The 27,505-nt window shown below is 40.3% G+C and overlaps 1 protein-coding gene across 8 annotated transcripts in view; it reads left to right on the forward strand.

Moving 5' to 3' along the window:
* The first annotated feature begins 20,502 nt into the window (after positions 1-20,502).
* The window catches only part of MTSS1 (MTSS I-BAR domain containing 1), a 235,867-nt gene continuing 228,864 nt past the window's right edge, over positions 20,503-27,505 (forward strand). For 7 of the 8 annotated variants that reach the window (XM_007488303.3, XM_001381232.4, XM_056823107.1 and 4 more), the window contains exon 1: positions 20,769-21,675. In XM_007488303.3, coding sequence (XP_007488365.2) covers positions 21,604-21,675 — 72 coding nt within the window. In that variant the 5' untranslated portion in view covers positions 20,769-21,603. Of the gene's footprint in view, positions 21,676-27,505 lie in introns of all 8 variants that reach the window. The other variant, XM_007488306.3, reaches the window with a different exon arrangement.

The following is a 27,505-nucleotide window of genomic DNA, read 5'->3' on the forward strand; positions in this document are numbered from 1 at the left end:
ATTTCTCTAATCAATAGTGACTTAGAGCAATTTTTTCATTGACTATAGATGGCTTTGATTTCTTCTTCTGAAAACATGTTTATATACATTGACCATTTATAAATTGGGAAATGGCTCTTATTTTTGCAAATTTGACTCATTTCCCTATATATTTGAGAAATGAGGCCTTTATCAGAGAAATTTGCTATGTTTTTTGTACTACTTCTTATCTGTAGTACCTTTTAGCAAATGAGTTATCTCTTTTTAATTAAATCTATTTTTGCTTTTGCTTTGTCTTAGATCATGATTACTACTCTTGCCTTTTTTGTTAGTTGAAGCATATTAAATTTTACTCCAGTCCTTTATTTTAACTCTGTTCATCTTTCTGTTTTAATTGTGTCTCTTATAAACAGCAACTTGTTGAATTCTGGACTCTAATCCATTCTTCTGCTTCCATTTTATGGGTGAATTCATCCCATTCACATTCACAGTTATGATTACTAACTCTTTATTTCCTTCCATCCTATATACTTATGTTTATTCTTCTCTCTCTATTTTTATCTTATTCTTCCTCAAAAATCTGTTTTGTTTCTTACTACTCCCTCTCTTTTATCCCCCCACCCATATTTATTATTCTCCTATTTTTCTATTGGGTAGGATAGATTTCTATAGTCATCTGAGTATGTGTTCTTCCTCTTTGAATTAATTCTAATGAGAGTGAAGTTCCAACATTGCCCTCTACTCCATTCCCATTTTCCCCAACTCTTCCTTTGATGCCTTTTTTATGTGAGAAAAATGTTTGCATTCTACCTCTCCCATCCGCCTTCTGCCAGTGCATCCTCTCTTTCTTACTCTTTCATTTTTTTTTGAGATCTTCCCAACATTACTGACTTATATTTATGCTCTCTGTCTATGTAGACTCCTTCTAACTGCCCTATTCATATTAGGAGTTAAAAACATCATCTTCCCATATAAGAACATAAACAGTTTAGATATATTAAATCCTTTATTGTTTTTCTTTCATGTTTTCTTTTTTATGCTTTTCCCAAGTCTTGTGTCTGAATGCCAAATTATGTATTCAATTGTGATCTTTTCACCAAGAATGCTTGAAAGTTTTCAATTTCATCAAATATTCACTTTCCCCCCTAAAAAATTACACTTAGTTTTCCTGGAGAGATTATTCTTGGTTGTAATCCTAACTCTTTTACCTTCTACAATATATTCTAAGCCCTCTGCTCTTCTAATTTAGAAAATGCTGAATCTTGTGTGATCCTAATTGTGACTCCATGATATTTGAATTGTTTCTTTCTGTTTTCTTGCACTATTTTTCTCTTTGACCTCAGAGCTCTGGAATTTGGCTATTTCTGTTTTTTTTTAATGTCCTTTAAACCACAAAGTGTTATAGAAATGTGAGTTCTTATTTGCTCTTATCACGCAGACCTACTGTCGGGTAATTATAGTATTGTAAAGATAATATCTGATAAGGTACTTGTGTACCTTATCAAGTGAATTAATATCTATAAAGCAATTAGTACAGCACCTGGCACATAGTAGGTATTTATTTCCCTGCCCACTCATTTCCTTATTATTAATTTGTTATAATGCCACTGCCCAAGTGCTGATAGTAGAGGCACTTTGGGATTCTGAACACTGATCACACACAAATTAGGTTTGGGGTCTTTGAAGCCACAGTTAGTGGACCCTCAATAGAAGAACCCTAAAATTGGGAGTTGAGAAACCCTAATTCCAGTTCCAGGTTTGCCACTACTTAGATGAGTGATCTTGGGAGAGCTACCTCGCCTAAGTTACATTATCTTTTCACCTCTATAAAAATGAGAGGACTGAGATGATCTCTAAGCTCTCTTTCTTCTCTGACATCCAGTGTTTTCTAGATCTCCTTTGTTCTCTAATGGTCTTTTCTGTAGTATTCAGCTCTTTGATATCTATATTTATAGAGTTGCATTTACCATGGGCATAGGAAATATCTTAAATACTAATTTTAATACATATATTTAAGCACAGGGATCATGTGCTATGTTTCTTTTATTTATAATTATTATTAGCAGAAGTAGTAGTGAGAAGCAGTGTGGCATAATGGAAAAAGCTGGTCTTAGGGGCAAAAAGACCAGAGTTCCATTGGTCTCTGCCATGTTAATAGCTATATGACCTTTGAAAAAATCTGTTAATCTCTCTATTTCCAAGACAACTCTATAGGCTGCTTTTTTTTTTTCCCTCAAGGAAGCTGTTGGTCTAAATTGGTAGAGGAAATTACTATACTTCTCTCCACTGATGACATCCCAAGTCTGGGGTCAGGGAGAGGAAGAAATAAAAATAGTAGTCATAATATCTAACTTTTGGGTAGAGTTCACAAAGTGCTTCCATACTTATTCAATCTTTCGAAGATCCTTGTGGAGGTAAGAAGAACAAGGATTATCTCATTTACCAGATGGGGTAACTGAAGCTTATAAAAATTTAGTAACCTTTCCAGAGACATACAATAGAACTTGGATTTGAGCTCAGGTCTTTTAATATGAAAAACAAGATTATTCTCACTGGTATTCTTATTTTGTAGGACATTGTACATGGTTGGGCTTCAAGCAACAATCTAATAATTATTCACACCTTTGGACTTCAGTATCCTTATCTGAAAAAAAAATGAAACATCATCCATATGATGCTCAGATTGGAAAGGTCTTAGATATCACCTAGTCAATCACCTTTTTACAGATGATTTTTACACTGAATGAAAACTTGCATGAGACAATCTCTAAGGGTACCTTTAATTCAAAGATTCAATTTATTGAATGATTATTAATAGTATCATCATTATTACCTAGTCATGTATTCATTCAGCCATTCAGAATGGTCAGGATCTAACATTTAATTATTTATTTTCCTCCTGGTGTTGTATATCTCTTAGAAAAGCATTCTTATCTGAGCAGCGCCTCTATCTTGAGAGCCATAGACTATTTCCAGCAGAGCGATCCAATTAATCATTTCTGTCTTAGCTACAATTTTTCTTCTTCTTCTTTTTTTTTTTGTATTGTTTGCTCCTGAAAAGCCTTGGCCTCTGGAGAAGAATCTTCCTTCCTCCCAGGTAGGTTTGCAAACAGATTGAATGACCTGGAGGGGAAAGCCAGGCTAAGGATAAAATAAATTAGTTGCAAGTTAAGAAAAATATGACCCAATGGGAATATTATACAGGTTGCTTCCCTTTATATAGTAGATGTGGAGACTAAATTTCTGCATGTAGGATCAAACTAGGGAAGATTTCCACTTAAATGAATCATCTGTTGTGACTTTTTATCCTGTGAAAAATCCTTTTCCAAATTAATAATATTGGCATTTATAAAGGGCTTTGTGGTGACAAAAATGACACCCAACCACTGTCTTGCTTGAACTTCACTACAGCTCTATGGGATAGGTAGGGCAGGTTAGTTGTTTTACTGATGAGGAAACCAAGGGAAATTAAGTGACTTAAATGAGATTACATAGTTAGTAAGCAACAAAGCTAGCAATCAAGCTGAGGTTTTCCTACCAGACACAGTTCCAGCACCACCTACTGCATCTCCTGATGGATCCCTCCTACTACCTGCATACCAAACTACCTTGCATTTCACTACTTTACCTTTGTTATTTTTATATTTATATTTGTATAAATATAATATCTATAAACCTATATATATGTCTGGATAGACTTATAGAGGTGCTTCTTGTCTTGTTAGAATGTAAACTCCATGTGAGTAGGCATTGTTTATTTTTGGTACTAGCATAATATCTGGCACATAGTAGGCATTTATTAATGCTTGCTGATTAATCGACTCACTCCATATTCAGTGCCCTTTTCATACCATGTAACCTCCTCTCTGAAAATTGCTTTCCCTCCCTCCCTTTAAATGGTCCCAGAGAAAATGGGTTGACTTTGGAGCTGACATTCACATCTCAGAATGACTATTTATACAGTCTATGACTTTGGACAAATTATTCAGTCTCTCTAAGTCAGGGATCCCCACACTTTTATACAGGGGGCAAGTTCACTGTCCCTCAGACTGTTGGAGGGTCGGACTATTTAAAAAAAAGCTATGAACAAATCTGTACCCCGCTATCTGGGATAGCAGAGGCTGCAGGGCTGGCTGTGATGGGCCTGTCACACCTTGCACAGGCCCATCACTGCCACCACTATACTGGGCAGCAGTATACACAGTGTGGAATCCCCTCCCCCAGATCGCCACTCACCATGCTGAGTCTTCCATTGTGCAGCCACATAATCCTTTGCGTGGCGCCTTGTACTCGTTCAGTTACTCTCAGAACAAGGCACCACACAAAGGATTATGCCACTGGAAGTAGTATTGTACGTGAGCGACACCATGCAGCACCACCACATATAATACTCCCCTCACTGACCACCAATGAAAGAGGTGCCCTTTCCAGAAGTGCAGTGGGGGCCGGATAAACGGCCTTGGGGGGTCCCATGTGGCCCACTGGCCATAGTTTGGGGACCTCTGCTCTAAACCTTGGGGGCATTAGAAAACCTCTAAGGTTCCTTCTAGCTCTAAATCTATGATCCCATGATTCTAAAATTCACATTTCTAAAAAGCTTTAAAGTTTATAAAGCATTTTCTTCACAACAATCCTGTGAGTTAAGTAACAGAGATAATATTGACTTTATTTTACAGGTAATGCCTGCCCATCTTTGATATTCAAAGTCCGTCATAGCCTAGCCTCCTACTACCTTTTTATTGTTTTTTTGTTATTTTTTGTTATTTGTTATTTTGTTTGTTATTTGTTACAGGGACATGGTCTTCCAGGCTGTTCCATGAACAAGACACTCCATTTTTGTGATCTACACATTTTCTCTGGTGGTTCTTTGTGCCTGGAATGTTCTCTCTCCTCTAATCCAGAGACCAGAAAGCTAAGACCCCATGGCCACACAGCTAATAAGGATGGCACCCAGGGAACTTTGTCTAGATGAATGGCAGCAGCAGCAGAAATCATCAGGGAAAATGTAAGTACATCAAAAGCAAGGAGGCCAGAAGTTGTACTAGTTCAGGTGAGATAAGGGATTCAAAGTAGAGGCTACATCTGTGGACTACATTCTGGTGTTTGTGGTCTCAGGACTTTTATAAAAAGGGTTAGCCAGGGGACTGAAAGTAGAGAAAAGGGGTAGTAATGACAAGAAATTAGGAGGGAGAGAGATTCAACATTTATATAGTGCTACTACATGCCAGGCACTATGCTAAATCCTTTATAAATATCTCTTTTGATTCTCACAACAACCCTACTAGGTAGGTGCTGTTATTATCCTTATTTTACAGATGAGGAAACTGAGGATTTTGCCCTCAATGGAAAGTTCCACACAGAGGTTCTTCCATTGGCAAGGAGACATGATTATTTCTGATGTCTGACTAGCAGATTTGGGAACCACAAGATGCTTGTTTCAACACGTTGGGTCTATTAGTTGAATGCAATTTTATTGTAACCTCAACATGATTTTTTTTTTGCAAGAGGGGTAGATAGTGATGTGACATATTTCCTAAAAATTTCTTTTCATGAAGGCTCAAGCAAAAAATAATACAACAACCCTGGAAATCAAACTGGGTCCATTGTACAATTGTGTATTATAAATCTAAAGCAATTAGAAAACCATGTTCAAATTCTTGTAGAGATAGGTCATTAGTAGCTGGGGGTTATCAGAGCAAGTTTCATGAACATCTGTGCATTTCTCAAGTGTGTTTGGCTGTCACAAGTATTCAACTTTACCTGCCCAACATGACAACTCAGAGACGGCTGTTGCAATGGAAAAATGAAGGTTGCAGGAGGCAGAATTCTTCTGCTAAGGGAGTGGGGAGGAAGTTGGACACATAGCATTGCTGGTATAAAAACACACCCACCCTCAAAATATTTAGAGGAATGAACTCTATGTCAAGCCACCCCCACCTATTGTCTACCTTGGTATGGCATCCTTATAGCCCAACCCTAGACTTTGTTGATTCTACTTTGACAACCAACATCACTTTCTACCTTCAGACCATCAGTTTTACCATTTGTTTCCCAGGTACTGACTGTGATTTTAAATTGAGATGCTAATAGACTCTAGCTGAGATGGAATTTTTTTCCCCTAAAACTTTTCTTGCTTCCCTAAAGCAAAAAGTTTTCACCCATCACTGTCCAGCCTCAGACTATGATGGGTCTTATACAAAATTGGGCTCACCAACCTTTTCACTGTCTCCTACTAGTGTTTCCCTTGTGAATTGGCCTTTCCTATCTCTTGCCCTTCCAATCATTTCTTTTTTTTTTTAAACCCTTACCTTCCATCTTGGAATCAGTATTGTGTATTGGTTCCAAGGCAGAAGAATGGTAAGGGCTAGGCAATGGGGGTTAAGAGACTTGCCCAGGTCACACAGCTGGGAAATGTCTGAGGCCATATTTGAACCTAAGACCTTTTGTCTCTAAGCCTGGCTCTCAATCCACTGAGCTACCCAGCTGGCCCCCTTTCCAATCATTTCTGTTGAGTTAGGATGGTTTTATTACAGTTATTGGGGGAAAGAAGTCACAAAATGGCATCCTGAGGGATAAGTCTGGATGTTGAGTGGGTGGGTAAAAGCATTCTTATCCGCTTAGCCTTGATGATAGAAGGTTTACTGATTGGTTGTATATAGAGAGAATTTAGAATTGGTTGGAGAAATCATTGGATTTCTTCCTAACCCAACTAGTGATTTATCTCTGTTCCCTCAGAAATGAAAAGTCTTGAAACTATCAATCCATTTGTTCCTTCCCTGGTGTAATTTTATTTATTTATTTAATATCATAATAGGATAATGCCATTTATTTGAAAATGTCCAACTTTAATTTTTTAAATTTATTTTTTACCAATTACATTTAATAAATTTCCACATAAATTTTCTGAAGTTATACGATTCAAATTGTCTTCTTCCTTTCTTCCCTCTCCCCCCCACCATATATTATCATGCAAAACATATTTCCATAGTGTTCATTTTTGTAAGTGAATATCTTATAAACCCCAAACCCCAAAACATATACCCAAATGAACAAATGGATAATCTTATGCTTTCATCTGCATTCTTATACTAACAGTTCCTTCTCTGAAGGCATTCTCTGTCATAAATCCATCAGAACTGTCCTAGATAATAGCTAAGTCTATCACATTTGATCATTCCACAATATTTCTGTCACTGTATACAACATTTTCTTGGTTCTTCTTATTTCACTCTGCATCAGTTCAAGTAGGTCACTCCAGCTCTTTCTGAAATCATACTGTTCATCATTTCTGACTGTAAAAGTTAAATTTAGTCTCTTGTAATAAAAGTATTATATTTTTATGAGGTTTATTAAAGATTATTAGAAATCAAGAATAAAGAAATACAAAATAAGAAAAGCACATGCCTGGGGCACATTAGCCCATTCACAACCTACTCACTACATCTTGCCTGCTAGTTAGAGAGACACATGTGCTTAGAAGTGGAAGAAGAGAGCGAAGTAGGCATTACAGCCAGTTTAAATACAAATTGTGATCTTGCCCAGATGGGAATATCAGGTGAGATTATAGGGAATTCTGGGAAGTACTAAGGATTTCTGGGGATTAAAGTCTAGGGTTCAAATCTCCATTTTATATTCTCCCCCTATGATCATATTTGGGAAACCAGTTTTCCCAAAAGGATCATGGAAACATAATCAACTTAAAGATTGCAATAATTTGTGGATAAAAGGAAAAGAGAACAAAACCAGTAATTTAGATAATTAAATCTTGAGTTTGATGCAGACCTTCAAAATTTTGTTAAACTAAGAAGGGAGGAGAAATGTGGTTTCCAAGACCTGATTCTGTTATTCCAAGTATCTCCATTGTTACTGACCAGGAAATAGCTAAATCACATCTTCTAAAGAATGGTCTGATTAGGGTGGAATAGTTTTAAAATTCACATTATAGCACAGTAGTATTCCTTCACCAGCATATACTGTACTTCATTCAGCCATTCCCCAATTGAAGGAATTCTTTTAATTCCCAATTGTTTGCCACCCCAAAAAGAGAAGCCATAAATATTTTTGTGCAAAAAGGTTCTCTCCCATTTTAAAAAAATTTCTTTAGTATGCAGACACACCCTATAGTGGTGTAGCTGGATCAAAGGGTATGTGTTGTTTTATAGTCCTTTGGGCATAATTCCAAATTGTTGTCCAAAATGGTTGGATCAGTTCACAACTCTACCAGCAATACATAGTGGCCCAATTTCCTGGTGCAACTTTAACCAGAACCTCACATCAGGTGAAGAGGCATTCATTAAATAAAAACATAATTAGATGTCAGAACATAAATCTCCACAAAAACTACAATGAATGAATTTGCTAATTGTTCTTCTCTGTGGACCTTGGCTGTCTAGCTTTCTTTAGCACTCACACACTTGTCTAATTTTTAGATATTAGAGGCAAACAGAAATGGAAGAAATCAATCTCCCGAGGTCAGAGACACAGGCCTCAGTTTTCACAGCTTGTCTTGAACAAGCACTTTCTTCTAGCTTAGTTTTCCCGTCTGCTTGAACAAGGGAGATAATATCACCTCCAGCCTGGAGGAGTGGGGGAAGACAGGCTGGGAGGGGCAGTGATTGGGAGGATTAGTAAACTAATGGGTGCAACCAACTTTGAAGCTGGCGATATTATCCTCTATAAATATCATTACCTAGAAAATGAAATGTCCCCTTGCAAACTAACCTGTTTCCTCTTGCTGCCTATAGCCCCTAGTCACTAATGAGCGGAAGGCTGGCTGCAAAGCCCTGAGCCACAGGTATCCATTTGCTATAACCACTTAGGAAACAGGAGGGCTGCAGGGATATTATTAAAAGCAAACAAACCTATTATTAAAAACAAACAAACAAGTAAGAGCTGCCAGGAAACAAATTTCTTAAAGGCTTCCTGACTCAGTGGTCCAAGTTGGTGGATCGTTACCCATTGATTCAGCTTCCCTGATGGCCTACAAACCTAATGTGGAGACCCCAAACATCAGCAAAATGAAAATGTATTGCTGGTTTATAAGAATAGCTCAGGGCCCCAGGAGACTCTTAGACTGTAAGTTTTGAATCTGTATTTCCACATGTGGGATGTTTCTTCTCTAAAGAAGTCATAGATGTGGACCAAAATGAGACTAGCTCTCACTTCTATAGCACACCTCGGTTTGCAACACTCTTCTCTCATAGCAATTCTCTGGGGGAGGAGGGGAAGGATTAAAATCTGGACATGGAGATGAAAGAACGGGGTTTAAATCCTTACTCTGCCTTTTTTGATCAATATGACCTTAGGCAAGCCCCTTCCTGCCTCTTGGGGTCAGTTTCCTCATCTGTAGAATGAGTAGACTGGTTTGATGACCTCTAAGACCGCTCCTTGTTCTTGAATGATGATCCTAGGATTTCCATTTTACAAATGACGAAACTGAGGTCCGTAGAGTTTAAGCAACCTGTATGAGTTCATCACGTCATCTGTCCTTTGTTTTTGAAGGGGACCAGTGACATCACAAGGTGCTGTCTCAGACATCTTAGATTGAAGTGAGGCAGAATTGCACCAAGTCACCATCCTCACACTCTCTTCCAGACATTAAAGTCCAGTGACAAGACAAAAGGTGAGATGACTGGCCACAGCCTGGGATGCAGCAGCACAACTGTGGCATCTTCCATGTCTGATGAATCTCTAAGTGCCCCACAGCACCTGCTTCAGCTGTTTGCGAGGCTTTTGGAATAAATGGTTCTCATCCGCCCATTCCAGAAGGGATATCTTAGGTGATGAGCAATAATACAGGTATCACCCAGTGGAATGGCTTGTCAGCTCTGGGGAGGAAGAGAACATAAATCATGTAACCTTGGGGAAATATTCTAAATCAATAAATAAAGAAATTTAATAAAAACCGGAGGGGATGTCTTCACACGCTTGGGGTAGACATCCCCCGAAATCACTGACAGGGTCGTGGTCTATTGGTAATCCTCCACCTGGGTTGGACCAGCTGTCCAGATGGTTTTACAGAGATGTGGCCACTGTGCATGCTATAGTTCCTTGGAGCCACAGGTGAGAGGAGAGTGCCAGGTAGACAGACACCGAAGGAGGATGAGAAGCTCTGAAAAGGAGCCAGCAAGCTCTCCCACCAAGGGTGCCAGGCGACCCTGGACACACCATACGCCCCCATCCATACGAGGCCATATAACTAGTAAATGGGACAGGAAGGGCATGAATCCAAGCCTGGCTCAGAGCGCAGCACACTTATTCCCTACACTGGTGGTTCTTAAATATTTGAGTCTCGGGACCCCTTCATACTCTTGAAAATTACTGAAGATCCCCCCAAAGAGCTTTTGTTTGCAAGAGTAATAACTACTGGTAGTTACCCTATCTTATTATGAAAATAGTTGTGATCTCATGGACCCCTGAAAAGATTGAGGCTTCCTAGGGGTTCTCGAACCATACTTAGACAGCTGCTGCCTCCCACCATTCTTCCTTGCTCTTGTTGAAAGATTAGTTCCTCATTCCTTTGTTCCCAGAACACCAAAAGGGCAGCAAGGTCCAAGGCTCACCACAGTCCTATCTCCCCTGGTTCTGTCCTAGAGACAAGCACTACTAAGACTGGATAAGTCAGTGGTTACTTGTGGATTTGGTTGGAGAGCCTCTGAGAGGCAGTTACAAGCCAGTGACTTATCAGATCCTGACGTCTTGATGGCCTGACAGATAAATGTCAAACCCAGGACACAACTGGGGAAAGCCCCAGGGGCTGTGTGCTCCCTCTCATCAGCGGAGAGTCAGACAGGACTGCTGAGGTCATCTAGCTCAGTGTCTGTCTGACCTGAAGTGCTCATCCTAAAAGTCATCTTCTTCCTTCCCAAATTTTCCTAGAGCACTTTGTCTCTCCTCTGATGCTATCAATCAATCACTATGCATTTATTAAACCCCTATGTGTGCCTGGCAGGTGCTAGATGCTAATGAAACAGTCCCTACCCTCAAGGAGTTTCCATTCTATCTGGGGGTGCTGGGAGAGAAGGAGAATCTATTAAGCACCTAATTTTTGCCAGGGACTGCATTAATTGCTTTATAAATATTGAATTACACTTAGACAACTGCCGCCTCACACCATTCTTCCTTGTTCTTGTGGAAGGAATCCTCACAATGGACCTGGGAGGTGAGTACTGTTATTATTTTCCCCATTTTAGAATTGAGGAAACTGAGGCAGATGTTAAATAACTTGTCCAGGGTCAGTCAGTGAGTAAGTATCTGAGGTTGGAGAGGATGGTCTTGCCATGCAGGATTCTTTTCACTACAGCAACAATATATCTGCCTCCAGGGAGAGAGCATATATATGTATAAATATATATACATATATAAGTATAAGGGGCGGCTAGGTGGTTCAGTGGATAGAGTGCCAGGCTTGGGGTCAGGAAAACTTGAGTTCAAATCCAGTCTCAGACACTTAACTGTGTGACCCAGGGCAAGTTGTTTAAACCTGTTTACCTCAGTTTCTTCACTTGTAAAATGATCTGGAGAAGGAAACGACCAACCACTCCAATATCTTGGCCAAGAAAGGGGGCCACAAAGAGTGGGACCAGTCTATAAAAACTATTGAACAATAAGAATAACAACAATATAAATACAAACTAATTTGGGGGTGGGGAAAGAAAGTATCAGCAGTTGGGGGACCAGGCTTCATGTAGAAGGTGCCCCTTGAGTCAAACTATGAATAATGTCTTATATCTTATTTATTTGGGAATATGTTTCTTTTCCTTTTCCCTATCCCTACCCACAAGTAGAATGTAAGCTACTTGAGGGAAGGGATAGTGCCATCTCTTTATCTCCAATATTTAGTATAGTGAAGTGTCAAGCTCCTACTATGTGCCTGTGCCTGGCACTGTGCTAGTTTGTCCAATGGAATTCTAAACAACCTTCATTTTCAGAAAATTCTGTATTTCCTGAGGCAATTCATTACATTTTTGGATACCTATGATTTGTTAGGAAGTCCTTGTTACCATTTACATTATATGTGTGTGTGTGTGTGTGTGTGTGTATAAACACATATCACTTAAAAGTTGGCAAAGCATTTTATGTATTATCTCATTTGAGTAACCTCATAACAACCCTGTGATGTAGGTGTCATTATTTCCCCAATTTTACAGATGGAATAAGGATGGGGAAGGGGACAAACTCTTTCTTTCTTCCTCAGAAATCCTTGTATGTTTAGTTTGTGATTGGGCTAGAGATGGATGACCAATGGGAAGTCAGAGAAGGTTAGATGATAATAAAACAAATTAATTCCAGAATTGGGAAGGTCCAGTTCCAGAGCACCAGTGATAAAAGTGTGGGGTACTGATGTAATACCTGGAAAGGGTAAGATAATTGATTATAACTGGACCTTTGGGGTTCAGGGGTCATATGCTACCCCCCACTGTTGATATTCTTCAGTAAAGTAAAGGAATAGGAGAATTAATAGAATAGTGACTTTGAATTTGCAAAAGTCCATCAAGGCTGAAAGTACTATAAACCTGGTCATGAGAGGCCTGGATGACCTCTAAAGTCCCTTTTAGCTTAAAGTGTGCAATCTATGCTATAAGAACAAAGACTCAACTCTGGTGCTGTGGCTGTGTTGGATGTTCTCTTTGGGCAGGCCAAATTATTTAGGGTTCTGGCATAAAAGGATGTTAGCCATATTAGTTGAGGGGTAACTTTAATACAATTCCTTGAAGATTTTTGAGGGTCTCTAAATTTATGATTTCACCAAATTGGAGAGTTCCTGTCATGGAAATACCCTCTATAACAATTCTCATGTAATTAGAGAGTCTTAAAGGAGTTGCCTGGGGGAAATGACAAACCACTCAAGTTTCTTGGCAAAAAAACTTAAAATGGGATTACCAAGGATAGGACACAACTGAACAACTGAGGAATTAAGTGACTTGTTCACATCACTAAGCTATTAAGTATCAGAGATAGGATTTGAACTAGTCTTCCTGATTCCAAGGCTGGCCATTCTTTCTCCTAATCCTTACTGGTTTTTTCCTTGCACATTGTAAGGACTTAAGTATTTGTTGACTTGAATTATATGAGCCCTTGGCTTGCTGGACACAGATGAGTCAAGAGGGGGCATAGCAGACCATCCTATGACCCAAGCAGTAAGGCAGTAAAAAGTAGGGGCAGGAAACACAATTAACCACTATAAAATAACTGCTTTAGGGAAAAAGGTGGAGCCAGACAACAGGTCAACTTGCTGACATTCCTTGTGTCTTTTTCTTATTGGGGTACTGACCTCTTGGACTAAACCTCTATGCTTACAACTGGCTTTCTTATTTGTCCAAGGCCCTTGGCTATTGGCACCTTGAAAACAAACTACGCTTAGTGTTTTACACTTATTCACATCTGAATTTGGACCCTGGCTATAGTTAACATTTATATAACACTTACTGTCTGCCAGGCACAGTGCCAAGCACTTTGCAATTATTATTATCTCATTTGATCCTCACAACAATACTATAAGTAAGATGCTATTATTATCTCCATTTTACAGAAGAGGAAATTGAAGCAAACTGAAGTGAATTGACTTGCCCAAGTTTCACAGTTAGGAAGTGTCTAAAGTTGGATTTGAACTCCATGCTCAGTACTTTATTCCTAGCACCATCTAGCCTGTCTTCCTTCTCCCCAGTGCCTACTTACTTAGTAGGCCAAGTCTCAACTTCTTAAACTTTTTTCAATCTCAAATCAGTTTACTTTAATTCAGTGAATATTTATCAAGCCCCTTCTGTGGGTAAAGTACGATTAGCTAGTGGATAAGATCTAATTAACTCATCCAATATGTTTCCCATCTTTCCTAGACTCGGATTATTCACAAATTTAATAATGATAATAATAATTATATATTACAATGTATTCTATATTATAATATTGTTTTATATATTATTTACATATCTATAATTTAAATATGATATATTATAATAATATAAAATAAATTCTAACTTGTCATATATAATATATCATAGGTAACATATTATATGTATATATTATTATATAACATATTATTGAAACTTTGATATTTTATGTTTCATCCAGAAGTTACTTTTTCTCTTTTATTTGATTATTTTATGTTTCAATTTTTCTTTTGATAATTGATTCCTATATCTCATAACTCAGCCACGTATCCTGCGGTGACTCATGTATTAGTCAACATCCTCCTCAGGGGAGATTGTATTATTGTCATAAAATTCTAGATTTATAAAAACTTTCTTGTTTGAGAGTAATTTTAGGATAAGAAACTTGCTACCTCTCCAAATCAAGAAAGTGAACTGTTTGGAGAAGGCACCATGGAGATTCCTACAGAAACCACACATTGCACCAAAAGATCCAGAATGCACTTTGGGATGTAGTGGAATGAACTGTAGGGAGTTGAATGCATTTATTTTGAATGAACTCTTATGCCAAAAGTGACTACCTCCTAATTGGCTTTTTGTCAATGCACCTAGCAATCATTGGTTTTGTTCTTTTTCTCTTTTATTTTACTCTTATCCCCAAATTATTGTAATTTCCCCTTAGAAAGTGCAATATTGTATGTACCTCTTGTTAAAGATCTTTAGAGATATAAGTTGGTTATGTGTATGATTCATTGGGGAAACTAGGCATGTAAGTCTGGGAGATTTCTACTTGCTCATTTTCCAATGGAATCACAGGGGGATTGTATAATTAGATTTTTCTCACCAGGACTCTAAATCCCAGCTTCCCATGTTCCTTCTCATGTTATGTGCTAACATTGAGAGAATATAGGTTTTGTTTAGCTCCACACTCTGGCTTTTCCCCCTTATCACAGCTGGGAAAGTGAACTTTATGCCAGGCAAGAGAATCTACACATGTGGGTTTACTTTTTGCTAGATAATTAGGTTTTTATACTTCTATTTCCTTTTTATTCCTTTCTACTTCAAGTGATTATTAATAAACTTTATAAAATATAATACTTGGAGTTATTGGATATTGATTTAAATCTTACATTATAATAATACAAAATGTATTATAATTTATTTACTAGAATATATTATTTATTACATATTATAGCATATATTATAATTATATAAAATAATAAAAACAAATAATGATGATGATGATAGAGTTGAGTAGAATAAGTTCTAGGACAGAGCCTCCCTCCTGTGGGATATCAATCCATTGGTAAATACCCTTTGGGTCTGGTGGTTCTCCCTGCTGGAAATCCACTAACCAGTCTGCATCTCCATCTATCTCTTGATATCCTGGAAGTCTCTGTCTTGTGAAATTTAGAAGGACTTGGTAGATAGCATTCCTTCAATCTAACTGTGTAGGAGCCTTTTCAGAAAAGGAAATGAGGGAAGCCTAGTTCTTCTTGCCTACTTCTCCCAGAGTATTTGCCAAGATCTGACTGCCATCGGAGGGCAGGTCATTTCTGACTGCTCTATTGTCTGCATTCATGGGAAAGACAACATCAAGTCCCAGAGCCAGCTGGCAAATAACATACTCATGATGGATTAGGCCATGAAGGGCAAGGGGGAGGTTGACCTTTGGCAAACACATTCTGAAGTCCAGAGTGCTGATACTTCTTACACTTTTGCTGGTGCTTGGCTGGCAAATAAGGGCCCCCCCACCTCAATCAATAGGAAGACTAATTATTCCATCTAGATGACCTATGAGTACGAAAGGCACTGACAAGAGCACACCTGTCTGGGGCTTGAACCAAGAGCTCTGAGCTGGTCTCTCCCATGTTTATTTGTTGACCAAGTGAAGGATGAATATGTCCGTTCCTCTCATTCTGCTTCCAAAGGATAAGAGACATTAATATAGACATTAATAATAAAATTTATATATGTATCAGGCACTGGGCTAAGAGATTAAAAAGATTAAATAATTTAGAATAAGAGATCTATTGCTAGTGGGAATATTTGAGGTCATAGAGTCCAAAAAACTCATCCTATAAATAAGGAAACTGAGGCTGAGAAGTTGAGTGACTTCCCCAAAGTCTTATAGGCAGTGAGATTCCCAGTCCAGTTCAGGGATGCCAAGTTCAGCTCTCTTCCCATTATGCCATGGATTTTTCCATAACATAGCAGAGCTGGTCTTGGAACAGAGGACCTCTGACATTGAAGCAGGGTTTTCTGACACCAGATATAAAACTCTTTTCTGATGGGGGAGATAGGCAGAAAAGGACCATCAGCGGTTAAAATGTTCACTTAGATAAAGGCAGCATTTTGGCCTGTGGGGCTCAGTGCTAGACTTTTTACTATCAGAAAATGAATCTAAGTGGAGTATGGTTTTCCTAGGCTCATGTGTCATTGGCCCCCCCACCCCCACCCCCAGAGGCCTGGTATTTAATGCCAACGAAAAGAGTTTCCTCTCTTTGTTCTCTCCCATGCTTAAATGGAGGACTGGAGAAAGGCAATCCAGAGAGAGGCAGAGCTCTCATTTTTAAGCCTTTTAAAAGTTATCCATTTCAATCTGATTTGAATAAAAATATTCATTTGTGGTTGAGAGGCGGGACCAGAAATACTTATTTCACTTTATAATTGAAGCAAGACTTATAATTATAGAACAGTGGGAAATGCTCTTATGGGATTAAAGACCCCCCCCCAATTCTTTGATTATGGGCTGAGGAAGCAAACCCCACTATTATTATTTGGGCAAGGTGGCAGAGATGGCACAGAGCATTGAAGGCAGGTGTGGAAAGGGTAGGAGGCCTGAGCAGTGAGAGTGAATGCTTTTTACTAATACCAATCATGTGTGGGGAAATCTTCAACATCACGGTGTCTGTGATCACACTTGTAGTAACTGAAGAGATTAAAGTAGAATTCAGTAAATATTTTGGTGCAGCTGCTGATAAATAAAACAAAAACAGATCCTAGAAAATTAATTTCTAAACACTGAATTAAATAGAAGCTTAAATACTTCGAGGGTTCTGATTTTGGGGGTGATCATCTCCCCACTCAAACAGATTGCAACCCCTCTGTGCAGCAGATGGTATTTGTCAGTCAAGGTGGCCAAGACTAACCATCTCCTTGGGGTGTCTCTGGGTTCTAAGATTGACTAAACAGGTCTTGTAATAATCTGTTGCTGGGATCTTTTGGGGGGGGATTTGGAATTATCTGAAAAATGAGGAATTTAGCTTTGAGATCCCTTCCAGCTCTGTTCTTGTGACTATAGTGGAAGGGAAGCAAGAATATGGGATGTCAACCATGAAAACCTCTGTCTTTAGTGCTGATCAGTGATTTTATTGGCAGAGAGAATTTACTGGAAGGGAACTGCTATGGCAAAGGAGGCTCAGTTACTGCTTTTCAATTTAGAATCTTGGAAAATAATCTGGGGGCTCTTAGCGGTTAAGATGTAAGAAAACGCTAGAACCCAGGTTTTCTTGACTCCATAGCGTCTTTTTTTTTTTAACTTTTACCTTCTGTCTTAGAATCCATACCATGTACTGGTTCCAAGGCAGAAGAGTGGTAAGGGCTAGGCAATGGGGGTTAAGTGACTTTCCCAGGGTCACACAGCTAGAAAGTGTCTGAGGCCAGATTTGAACCCATTTCCTCCTGTCTCCATGCCTGGCTCTCCATCCAGTGAGCCACCTTGTTGCTCCTTCTGTATCCTCTTTATTCACTGTCAGGAAGCTTCTCAACTCCATATAATCTGGTGCTGTTTAGAAGTGATCCTGGATTGGTGGAGAGAAATTATCTATAAAACATCAGTCAACAATCATTTGCAAATATAAACATAACCTGCAGCTTTCATTATTGGTATAGTTCCTGGAACATAGCAACTCCTTAATAAATAATAATAAATTATATGTGATAATATGATAATATGTTCTTGTATATAATAATAAATGTGTATTAAATATATTGTTATATAATGATAAATATTATGTATTCAATATTATTGTATATAATTAATATATTATTAAAATAAATACTAATAAGTTCAATATAATATTTTCTATATCAATAGATTAAATATATCATTGTACATAATAATATATTTAATATATTACTATATAATAAATATATCAATATGTTTAATATAATATTGTATATAATAAATAGCATGTATAATATATTATATAACAAATAATATATCAATATAATGTATATAATAATATACTTAATATGTTATAATATATTCAATGTATTATTTCTATATAATATATTGAAAATATAAATATATTGAATAATATATAATAATAAATAAATAAGCAAGTCCTGAAGTCATTTTTTTCTTTCATTCATTCAATCAATCATCCAATCATTCAGTCTCTAAATCATTGACTGTCATTCCACAAGCCTTCCTGGGGGAGGCATGGCTTGACAATAATTTGTCAGAAAAAAAGTACTGGGGTTTTTAGAAATAGATGATGGCACAGTGTATATATAGAGCCTGAGGCTTGGAGTCAGGATAGTTCTGAGTTCAAATCTAGATTCAGTCACTTATTAGCTGTGCAACCCTGAGCAAGTCACTTAATCTCTGTCCTAGTTCCCCTAACTAAAAAATGGTATAACTACAGTATCTACCTCACTTAGCAAAGTGCCTGGCACTTATATATAAATGCTTAATTATCATAGCTAACATTTATCAAGTATTTTGTAGGTGTCAGGTGCTTTACAATTATTATCTTATTTGATCCTCCCAACAACCCTGAGAGAAAAGTTATTATTGTCCCCATTTTACTGATGAGGAAACTGAGGCAAAATAAGGTTATTCCCTTTCCTTTCCTCCTTTTAGTGGAAAATTCAGTTAATCACCAGAGTAATATGAGACAGCCTAAAAAGCTAATTCCATTTGGAGCTGCATTGAGAAGAAGGCACAGTTCTTGATGGTTGGATGAAGATAGAAGTGAGAGTCCTGCTGATCTCGGTCTTAGTCAGACCCTTACCATGCTCAGTTCTGGGTGCCATGTTTTAGGAAGAACTGGGCATAGCCTTCCAGGCACTTTACTCATCCGAGTCTCACAACCATCCTGCAAGGAAGGGGCTATTTTACAGTTGAGAAAACTGGGGCAGACAGAGGTCCCCCAGGTAGTAGGTGTCTGAGGTCACATTTGAATGTGTGTCTTCCAGGCTCCAGATTCAGCATAGTGCATCAAAGGACTGAAAACATGTAGTCTGGAAAAGGCTCAGGAGAGATGATAGTGGTCTTCAGGTGTCTGGAATGGTACCCCAGTGCGGTGGCTCAGTGGGTAGAGCGCCAGAGCCGGAGATGGGAGGCTCCTTAGGTACAAAATGGGCAAAACGATACCTGCATCCACCGCTTAGGATCATTATTTTTATTTCCTTCTACAGATACATGTTATTTTCACTCAATTGCATGGAAGCTCCATGAAGGCAGGGAGGGAGCCTTCTTCTCTTAGCCTATGCCTGGCCTACAACAGGCATTTAATACATGTTTGTTGAATCGAATCATAGCTTTAGACCTAGAAAGAACCTACAAGTCATCCATTATAATCCTTCTCTGCCAACTCTTATTTTATTGATAAATGAGGTCCAGGGACAGCCTCCTGCCTAAGGGCATCGGGTTATCAATATAGGAGAATTTTAACTCAGTAGGCCCTCTGACTCTAAATCCAGAGATAATCCATATAAATTGTTTAGTAGACCCAAAGCGCCATATAGAACTTCTCTCTAAAATCAGTCCCTATGTATCTAGCACCTACTATGGGCCAGTCATTGTGCTCTGTAAGCTCTGAGGATCCAAGGAATTGTGCCAGGGGACTTTCTGCTCTCTGAGAGTTCACTGGCTCTAGATTGCCCTCTTCCCCCCTTGGTGCTGTCATGGAAACCCTGCAGGTCCCGGCTTCAGCACCTTGGCAATTTGTGTCACAATGTGAGATCAATAGGCTTTCTGGAACCTGATGCACCACTCCCTCCCATGCAGCATCATGATGCAGGGGTTCCACTGGGGAGTACTCCTCCCTGCCTTTGGTTGCTATATACTCATATGTGTGTGTGTGTATATATAAATATATATATACACACATACATACATACATACATACATTTATGGGTACATGTATGTATTCATTCCGAACACATATAAAGGCACATGTATGTACACACAACACACATGTATACACATGCACTGACCCATGTATTTATATGCAATATGTATATATATAGATGTATGTGCACCTGTGTATATACATACATATAAAATATAAATGTATTTAAATATACATGTGTGCATGCATAAATCATCACTGCAAATTATATGTAATATGCAATAGAGAAATTATATCTACAATACGATATTTAAAATTGTATGTAATTTGCATAGAATGTAATATAATATGCAAGTTATGGATAAAACATTCTATCTATCTATCTATCTATCTATCTATCTATCTATCTATCTATCTATCTATCTATCTATCTATCTATCTATCTATCATCTATCTATCTCCTAATTTGCAATCGTGACTTGGCATTGCAGTCATGACATCACAAACTAGGCCTCTTCCCTGAAGACCAATGCAACCTCACTGAACTGCCCAGCATGCAATTTCCCGGAGCTGGTGCATTTCACACAGAGGTTGAGCCCAAGATTTTTTTTTTTAATGGGGTGTCAATTCCCGCCCCTACCCCAACTCAGGCTAGCGCACAGTTTTACGTTGGGAAGGTGTCTCGAAGGTGGGGCAGAGGGGGGCGAGTATCCGCCCCAAAGCGAGCCCCACCCCACCCCCCAGACCCTCGCCCCTCCGGAGGGAGAGAGGGAGGGGGTCAGCGCTCACATCCCGCAAGCTTCCAACTCCCGGCGCAGCCGCTCCCTTCCTTTGCAGGGGGAGCCCGCGCGCGCCTCCCGGCCAACGTTCCAAACAAACCCCGCCCGCCCGAGCAGGCAGGCAGGCAGAGCTGTACCCAGCGAGGCACGGGCCCCTTCACCCCCGCACGGCGGCGAGTCTCGGGAGCGCGCGCGTGCGCCTCTTGGAACGTCTGGCTGGCGGCGGAGCCGAGCCCGAGCCAGTGCTAGAGCAGGAGCCGAAGGGGCAGGAGCTGGGTTGGGGAGCGGCTGCGTGAATAGGGGGGCGGGTTTCCAGCGCAGTGCCAGGAGAGTCCCCGGGGTTACAAAAGCCGCAGATCGCTTTAGACTGCGAACCGGGGCCGTTCTACCTTCAAACAAACGGCACCCGAAAAGCCCTTTGGAATTAGTATTCTTATTTTTATTTTTTTAAAAAGCATTATTATTTTTGAATGGAGTTGATCCCGAGTCTGGGGGTGACTGTGCAACAAGATGGGCTTTGCTGTTACCCTTGTGGGGAAGAATAGTCGCTTGATTTTCCATCTCTGGTCCTTCTCGAGGTTAGGAGCTTTTAGACGGTGCATGTAGGGAATAAGCATTAGCAAAGAACTGGATTTTCATTTAAAAAAATTAAAAAAAAATTATTAGATCTCTGATTGTTACCGTCTTTTCCTTCTCTTGTGGAAGATTCTTTTAAGTCACCCGGTGGTTTCTTCCCTCGCTTTTTTAAAAAAAATTTTTTTTTTTTGGAAATCACTTCAAAAGGGGTGAAAGAGCACCCCAGCCCCAACCCTACGGGGCTGAGCTGAGTAGTAACCGGAGGCGGCGTGGAATTGAAGCGCTCTCGCTGCCGGTCTGTCCGCCCGAGCTGGGAAAATGGAGGCTGTGATTGAGAAGGAATGCAGTGCTCTGGGAGGGCTCTTCCAGACCATTATCAGCGACATGAAGGTAAGAATTAGGGAGGGGGGCTGGTGGCCAAGCGCTCCCCCCCACTAACTACCCTACTACCCCCGTCGGGAGCCCTTCTCTGGAGCTGGGGAAATTGCATCCACGCCGGGTGACACATCCTTTTATCTTCTCACAGAAAGCCCCCCACCCCCTAAACCGTGCCATTGCCTTCCTTTCCGCACCTGCACGAGCCCGGGCTGTGCTAGCTGTAGTCCTTTCCGGGGGCTGCGGGCGGGGGGCGGGGGTCTGCTCTTTTAAGATGTTCCCGCCGGACGAAGAGTGTAATTGAAAAGGGTTGCCCCTAACCTCCTGGGAGGGTTTACCTCCGAGCCTAGGGGCTGTCCAAATGGGATTGCACCCGTGCCACCCTTGCCCCACCTCCTGTACCTGCGCTCGCTTCCCCCGGCTCCAAGTTTTTCTATTGTCTTTACATTCTGGCACTTGAAAAGGACTAAGTGAGCGCGCGGACTCCTGAGGGGAGGGCAAGGCAGGCAATCACCTGCAAACCGAATCTGTATCCCGGAGGAATGGGAGCCGCTGATTGTGATGGAGGGAGGAGGAGGATGATAGCAGGGTGGTGATTGGTGACACTGCCCGGGTCTTACCTACTGGGACCCAGTGGTGGGAGGAATGAAAGAAAAAAAAGCTTGCCATTTTCTTTCTTGAAGACGAGCAAATTAGCTGGGTAATTAATCCGTTCTCTCTGTGTGTGCGTGTGTGTGCGTGTGTATGCTGCGGGCATTCCTGCCCTCACTTTCCCCTTGGGAGTCTTACAAAAGTTCCCAGTGCAACCTTTACTATCCTTCTCCCCAAGGTCTTCCTCCCCCCCCCCCCCCAAAAGAAACGAGAAAGGGCTTCTCTTTTCCAGGCTGAATGCGAGTGTCTCCAACCCACCCAGTCCCGTTTTTAATTTAAAGAAAGACCGCTCCTAGTCTGATGTAACCACTTTAAAGGTTACCCTGTACATGAAAAGGACTGAAGGACAATATGGTTGGTTGTTTTTTTCCCCCTGGAAAGGGTGACCAACCCGAGCTTTTTAGAGCCCTTGAAAGAAGTCTCGCTGCTCGACGCCTCCAAATAGAGCCAGCTGCAGAGGGGATGCTTCAAGGCGTTGTGGGTGGGGTGGGATGGGTATTATTATTGTTCGTATTATTATTTCAAATCTGTGTTTAGCGAGTTAGTTCTTTGGCTGTAGTCCACTTTGTTTTGCCTCAACAGCTCTGGGTGGGTCATGTTTAATTAAAAGTAGGGCTCCTGCGGAGAGTAGGCAGGTTTGGAAAGCTCTGCGGGTGCGTGGGTGTGTATGTGCTGCGATGCCCCTCTTTGGGGCTCTTGTGCCTTCCCGAGACCAGCTTTTGTCTCATGTAGAGGAAAGCTTTGGCCGGAGCCCATTTCAGCCGAATGGACTTCAGCAAGGCCAAAGAGGCTTCTTCCCAACCCCCAGCCTTCAAATACACTCAGACACACTCCCCCAGCCCAGCCTTAAAACACACAGGCCCCCTCCCCTCCATCGCGGCCCCACAGGGGAGCTGGGATCCTTTCTCCCCTTATGGTGCCTCTAACCACGCTCCCGTCATTTTTTTTCCATGCTAAAAGAGAACCCCCAAACCTTCTTGTTGGGAATCTGACTTTGCAGGGGGACTCTTGTTTTCAGAGTGGAATCTGCAGGGAGACTCTGCTAGAAATTATTTTAGTTGCAGGCTGATAGATAAAAAGAGCTTGAAGGGATTTAATCTAATCCCTTAATTTTATGGATTAAGAATTTAAAACCTTGAAGTTAAGTGACTTATGCAAGGTCACACAAGCTAAGCTTCCAATTGGAACCCTTTGACTCCAGATCCTTTGACTGAAAGGAATTATAATTCCTTTCCTCCCAATCTTCTTTTGCCCTTTAAAGTATTGAATACTTTTTGGGGTGTAAACATTGAGATGGAGTCATACTCCATTCTGAAATAGGTGAATGTATGTGCCTATGTTTACACACCCACAAATTTATACACACATACATGTATATTCAATGCAAACCACCTTGCCCTCTTGCCAAGCCAAATGTTTATTTGAGTCAGAGGGATTTTCTAATTACTGGGAAAGGGTTTTGAGTTTTTACTTTGTGAAGAGAGAGCTAGATGGGTGTTCCCAGTCAATGGGTAGTTTTTAGAACCCTCTGCTTCCCTGCCCAAGTCAACCCACCGCAATCTGGGAGTGTTCACATCTGGACTTTCCCCCTGTCTTTGTTCTTTTTAATCCAGAATCAGGGCTTGGTTCCTCCCATTCATCAGTTCCCATCCAAAATTTCTTCTAGGGGAATCCTGTTGGAGCATTAGGTGATCTGTAGGGCCAAGCTCCTGTTTATTCTCCTGGAGCATCCTGGGAGGGGATCATTCCTGGGGGCTAACGTTCCATTCTTTGCCCCTGCCAGGCTCTTGATGAACATAAAGAATCCTCTATTTCACTCCCTTTTCAGCTGGTTTGTGGTCACTGGGCTGTTTCCCTTTTGAATTGAGTAGGTTTCCTCCAACATCCTGTTGGAAGGTGGCACTCAGTTTGAAGGGTCATATAATGCTTCCCCCCTCAGTATAGCATTTAAAAAGCAAGTTACAGTAAACGTGTGAGATAAACATACCTCGGACTCAGCAGAATTTCATGTTCTCTTTGGGAGGAGACTAGGAAGGGGAAGAAAAGGAGAATGTCTTTGATTTCCAAATGTATTTTGTATGAGGCCTTTGTAGAGAGAAACTCTGAGGATTGTCTTTGGGTATTTCCCCCTCCCCACCAAGAATCTTTCTTGGATTAAAGTTTAATAAATAATCATTTAAAAGAAAATTTCCAAATTCTTAGTCCTAGAGCATAAAATGCTGAAAGTGTATTGTAGATATAGACCTATTCGTGCTGCATAAAAAATGGTAACAAGAAATTGATTTTTTGGATCTGTAGCTCAGCCTATTTAATGACCTGCTTTGTTTTTCCCCTTTTTTCTTTCTTTTCCCTCCTAGAATGTGTTTATAACACCTCTGATCTCCCTTCTGTTTAGACTTTGAAGGACAAGCATTGCACCCTTGAAGGGCAATAAAAATGGTTTCTAACCTACTGTCAGACAAGTGTAGTAACTCATGATTGTAGTCTAGATGAATACATTTTTAAAAGAAAAAATATTATAAATGCTTTCTGACCTGAGTTAGGGAAGGAAAATCATTAAGCAACGGCTTCCATAATGTTATCCTTCTCTCCAGAAATGTATGGCAATGTCATTAACAGCACAGGAAGGGAGTAAGTTTCCTCTTTGGAGAATTGAAGTGAATAATTCCAAGGCCACTGCTCTCCATTTGTTGAAAACTAGAGAAACTTGGGGATCAGATCAAGAGAGATTATCCCCCCCTTTTTTGTGGTGAGATTTCAGTGAAGTCCTCACTGATGGAATCACCTCTCCCTTACACTTTTTGGGTCTCATCCCTCCTCCCCCAATCCAGTGAAGTGCCAGGCATTTCACACATGTTTCATAAATGCTGGTTTGGCACGAATGAAACGACAGTTTTCTTTTTCTCTCCTTTTCCACCTCTGTTGATATCCTGGTCAGTGATTGCTGGATAATGAGATGAGGAAACACAAATCAGTCTCCACTCTAGGGAAAGAGAAGGGAAGAAGCATTTCTATAATATGTGCCAAGCACTTTTAATCCATATGATCTCATTTGATCTAGGCCATGTAAATGGTGCCTCTGTTTCTTGAAATGGTCTTTTATGGATGAGCTCAAAGGAGAGAAGAGAGACGCCGTCCATGGACCGTAGAACGAAAAGGCATTTATTTAGTGATGTTCTAGGTCATTCTTCCTATTTAACAAGGAAGGAAAGGGATGCAAAGAGAGGCTAAATGCTTTGTCCAAGCTAACCCATAATAAATGGAAGAATGGATATTTCACAGAATTTGAGAGGTGGAAGGGATCCCGTTGATCATTTAGTCCAACCTTTACACAGCACCCAGAAGGAATCCCCCAAATAAAATTTTCTTTGAAAATTATGTCTGGCCATACTATAATGGTATGTTACCGCATCTGCCCTACAATGGGGTGGAAATCATTTTAATGGGCCTTCAGGGGTGCAATGCTTGTCCTTCAGCGTCTAAGTAGAATTGGGGATCAGAGGGATTACAAACATATAGGAGTCAAAAAAAAAAGGGGGAAAAAAGCAGGCTAATCATTAGACAGCAGTCCTCATTTTTTTTTAACCCTTACCTTCAGTCTTGGAGTTAATACTGTGTATTGGCTCCAAGGCAGAAGAGTGGTAAGGGCTAGGCCATGGGGGTCAAGTGACTTGACCAGGGTCACACAGCTGGGAAGTGTCTGAGGCCACATTTGAAACTAGGAGCTCCTGTCTCTAGGCCTGGCTCTCCATCCACTGAACAACCCAGCTGTTCCAGCAGTCCTCATTCTTAACAACACATAGGACAAATCTCCCTCTCCTGGCTTGAAGACCTCTAAGGAGGGGGAACTCTTGGTACCTTTTAGGGTGCCTCTTCCACTTTTGATATCTCTGATCTCCGGATTTTACCTGACACGAAGCCTACATTGGAATCTTTGCACCAACTAATTGCTCCCTTTGGGGCCAAACAAGAAAAGTCTAAACCCTCCTCTGTGGGTCAGCCCTGGAAGACTGCTCTGTCTCCTCCCTTTCTTCTCCCCCAGCTCCCACCGTCCTAGGCCTTTTGCCAAGGTTTCCCAGGTGGAGACCTGGGATCTTGGATTTAGATGCAGAAGGGACTTCAGAACACAAGGACCTAAGAGTGTTAGCGCTGGGATGAACTCTAGCCATTGACTTCTCATCCAGCCCTTCATTTTACAGTCAGCTAAGAGGGGAAGCGGACAGAGACCTGGAAGCAGAGACACCCGAGTCTCAAATTTGGATTAGTGTCTCATCTGGGACAGGTTGATTTCTGTCTGCCTTAGTTTCCTCATCTGTAAAATGGGAATAACAAGAGCACGCACTTCACAGTTAAAGGATAAATGCATTTTAATGATTAAAATGATACTTCATTGATAAAATGAGAATATTTGTAAAGTGCTTTGCAAATCTTAGTGTTATATGAATCCTAGTTATTGTTATTATTGCTATTATTACTAGTTGTCTGGCCCTGGACAAGCTACTTAACTTTTGTCAGCCTTAATTTCCTCATCTGTAAAATGGGGATAAATTATTGTATATCGTACACAGGGTTATTGTGAGGATAAAATGAGGTAATATTTGTGAAGCGCTTTGCAAATCTTAAAGTGTTATATGAATCCTAGTTATTATTGTTGCTATTATTATGAGCTGTCTGACCTTGGACAAGTTACTTAACTTGTCTGCCTTAGTTTCCTTACCTGTAAAATGAGAATAATAGCATGTACTGCACAGGGTTGTTGTGAGAATAAAACAAGATAGTATTTGAACAGTGCTTTGCCAAAGCTTAAAGTGTTCTATGAATCCTACTTATTATTATTGTTGCTGTTATTCCAAGCCCTATGACCCTGGACAAGTTACTTAACTTCTGTCTGCCTTAATATCTTCATCTGTAAAATGAGGATAATAATAGCACATATTTCTTAGGATTGTTGTGAGGATGAAATAAGAATAAACAAACAAACAAACAAATAAATATATGTATGTATGTATGTATGTATAACCCTTACCTTCCACCTTAAAATCAATACTATATATTGGTTCCAAAGCAGAAGAGCAGTAAGGGCTAGGTGATGGGGATTAAGTGACTTGCCCAAGGTCACACAGCTAGGAAGTGTCTGAGACCAGCTTTGAACCTAGGACCTCCCATCTCTAGTCCTGGCTCTCCATCCACTGAA

The sequence above is a fragment of the Monodelphis domestica genome, chromosome 3 (genome assembly GCF_027887165.1).
Source record: "Monodelphis domestica isolate mMonDom1 chromosome 3, mMonDom1.pri, whole genome shotgun sequence".
NCBI lineage: Eukaryota > Metazoa > Chordata > Mammalia > Didelphimorphia > Didelphidae > Monodelphis > Monodelphis domestica.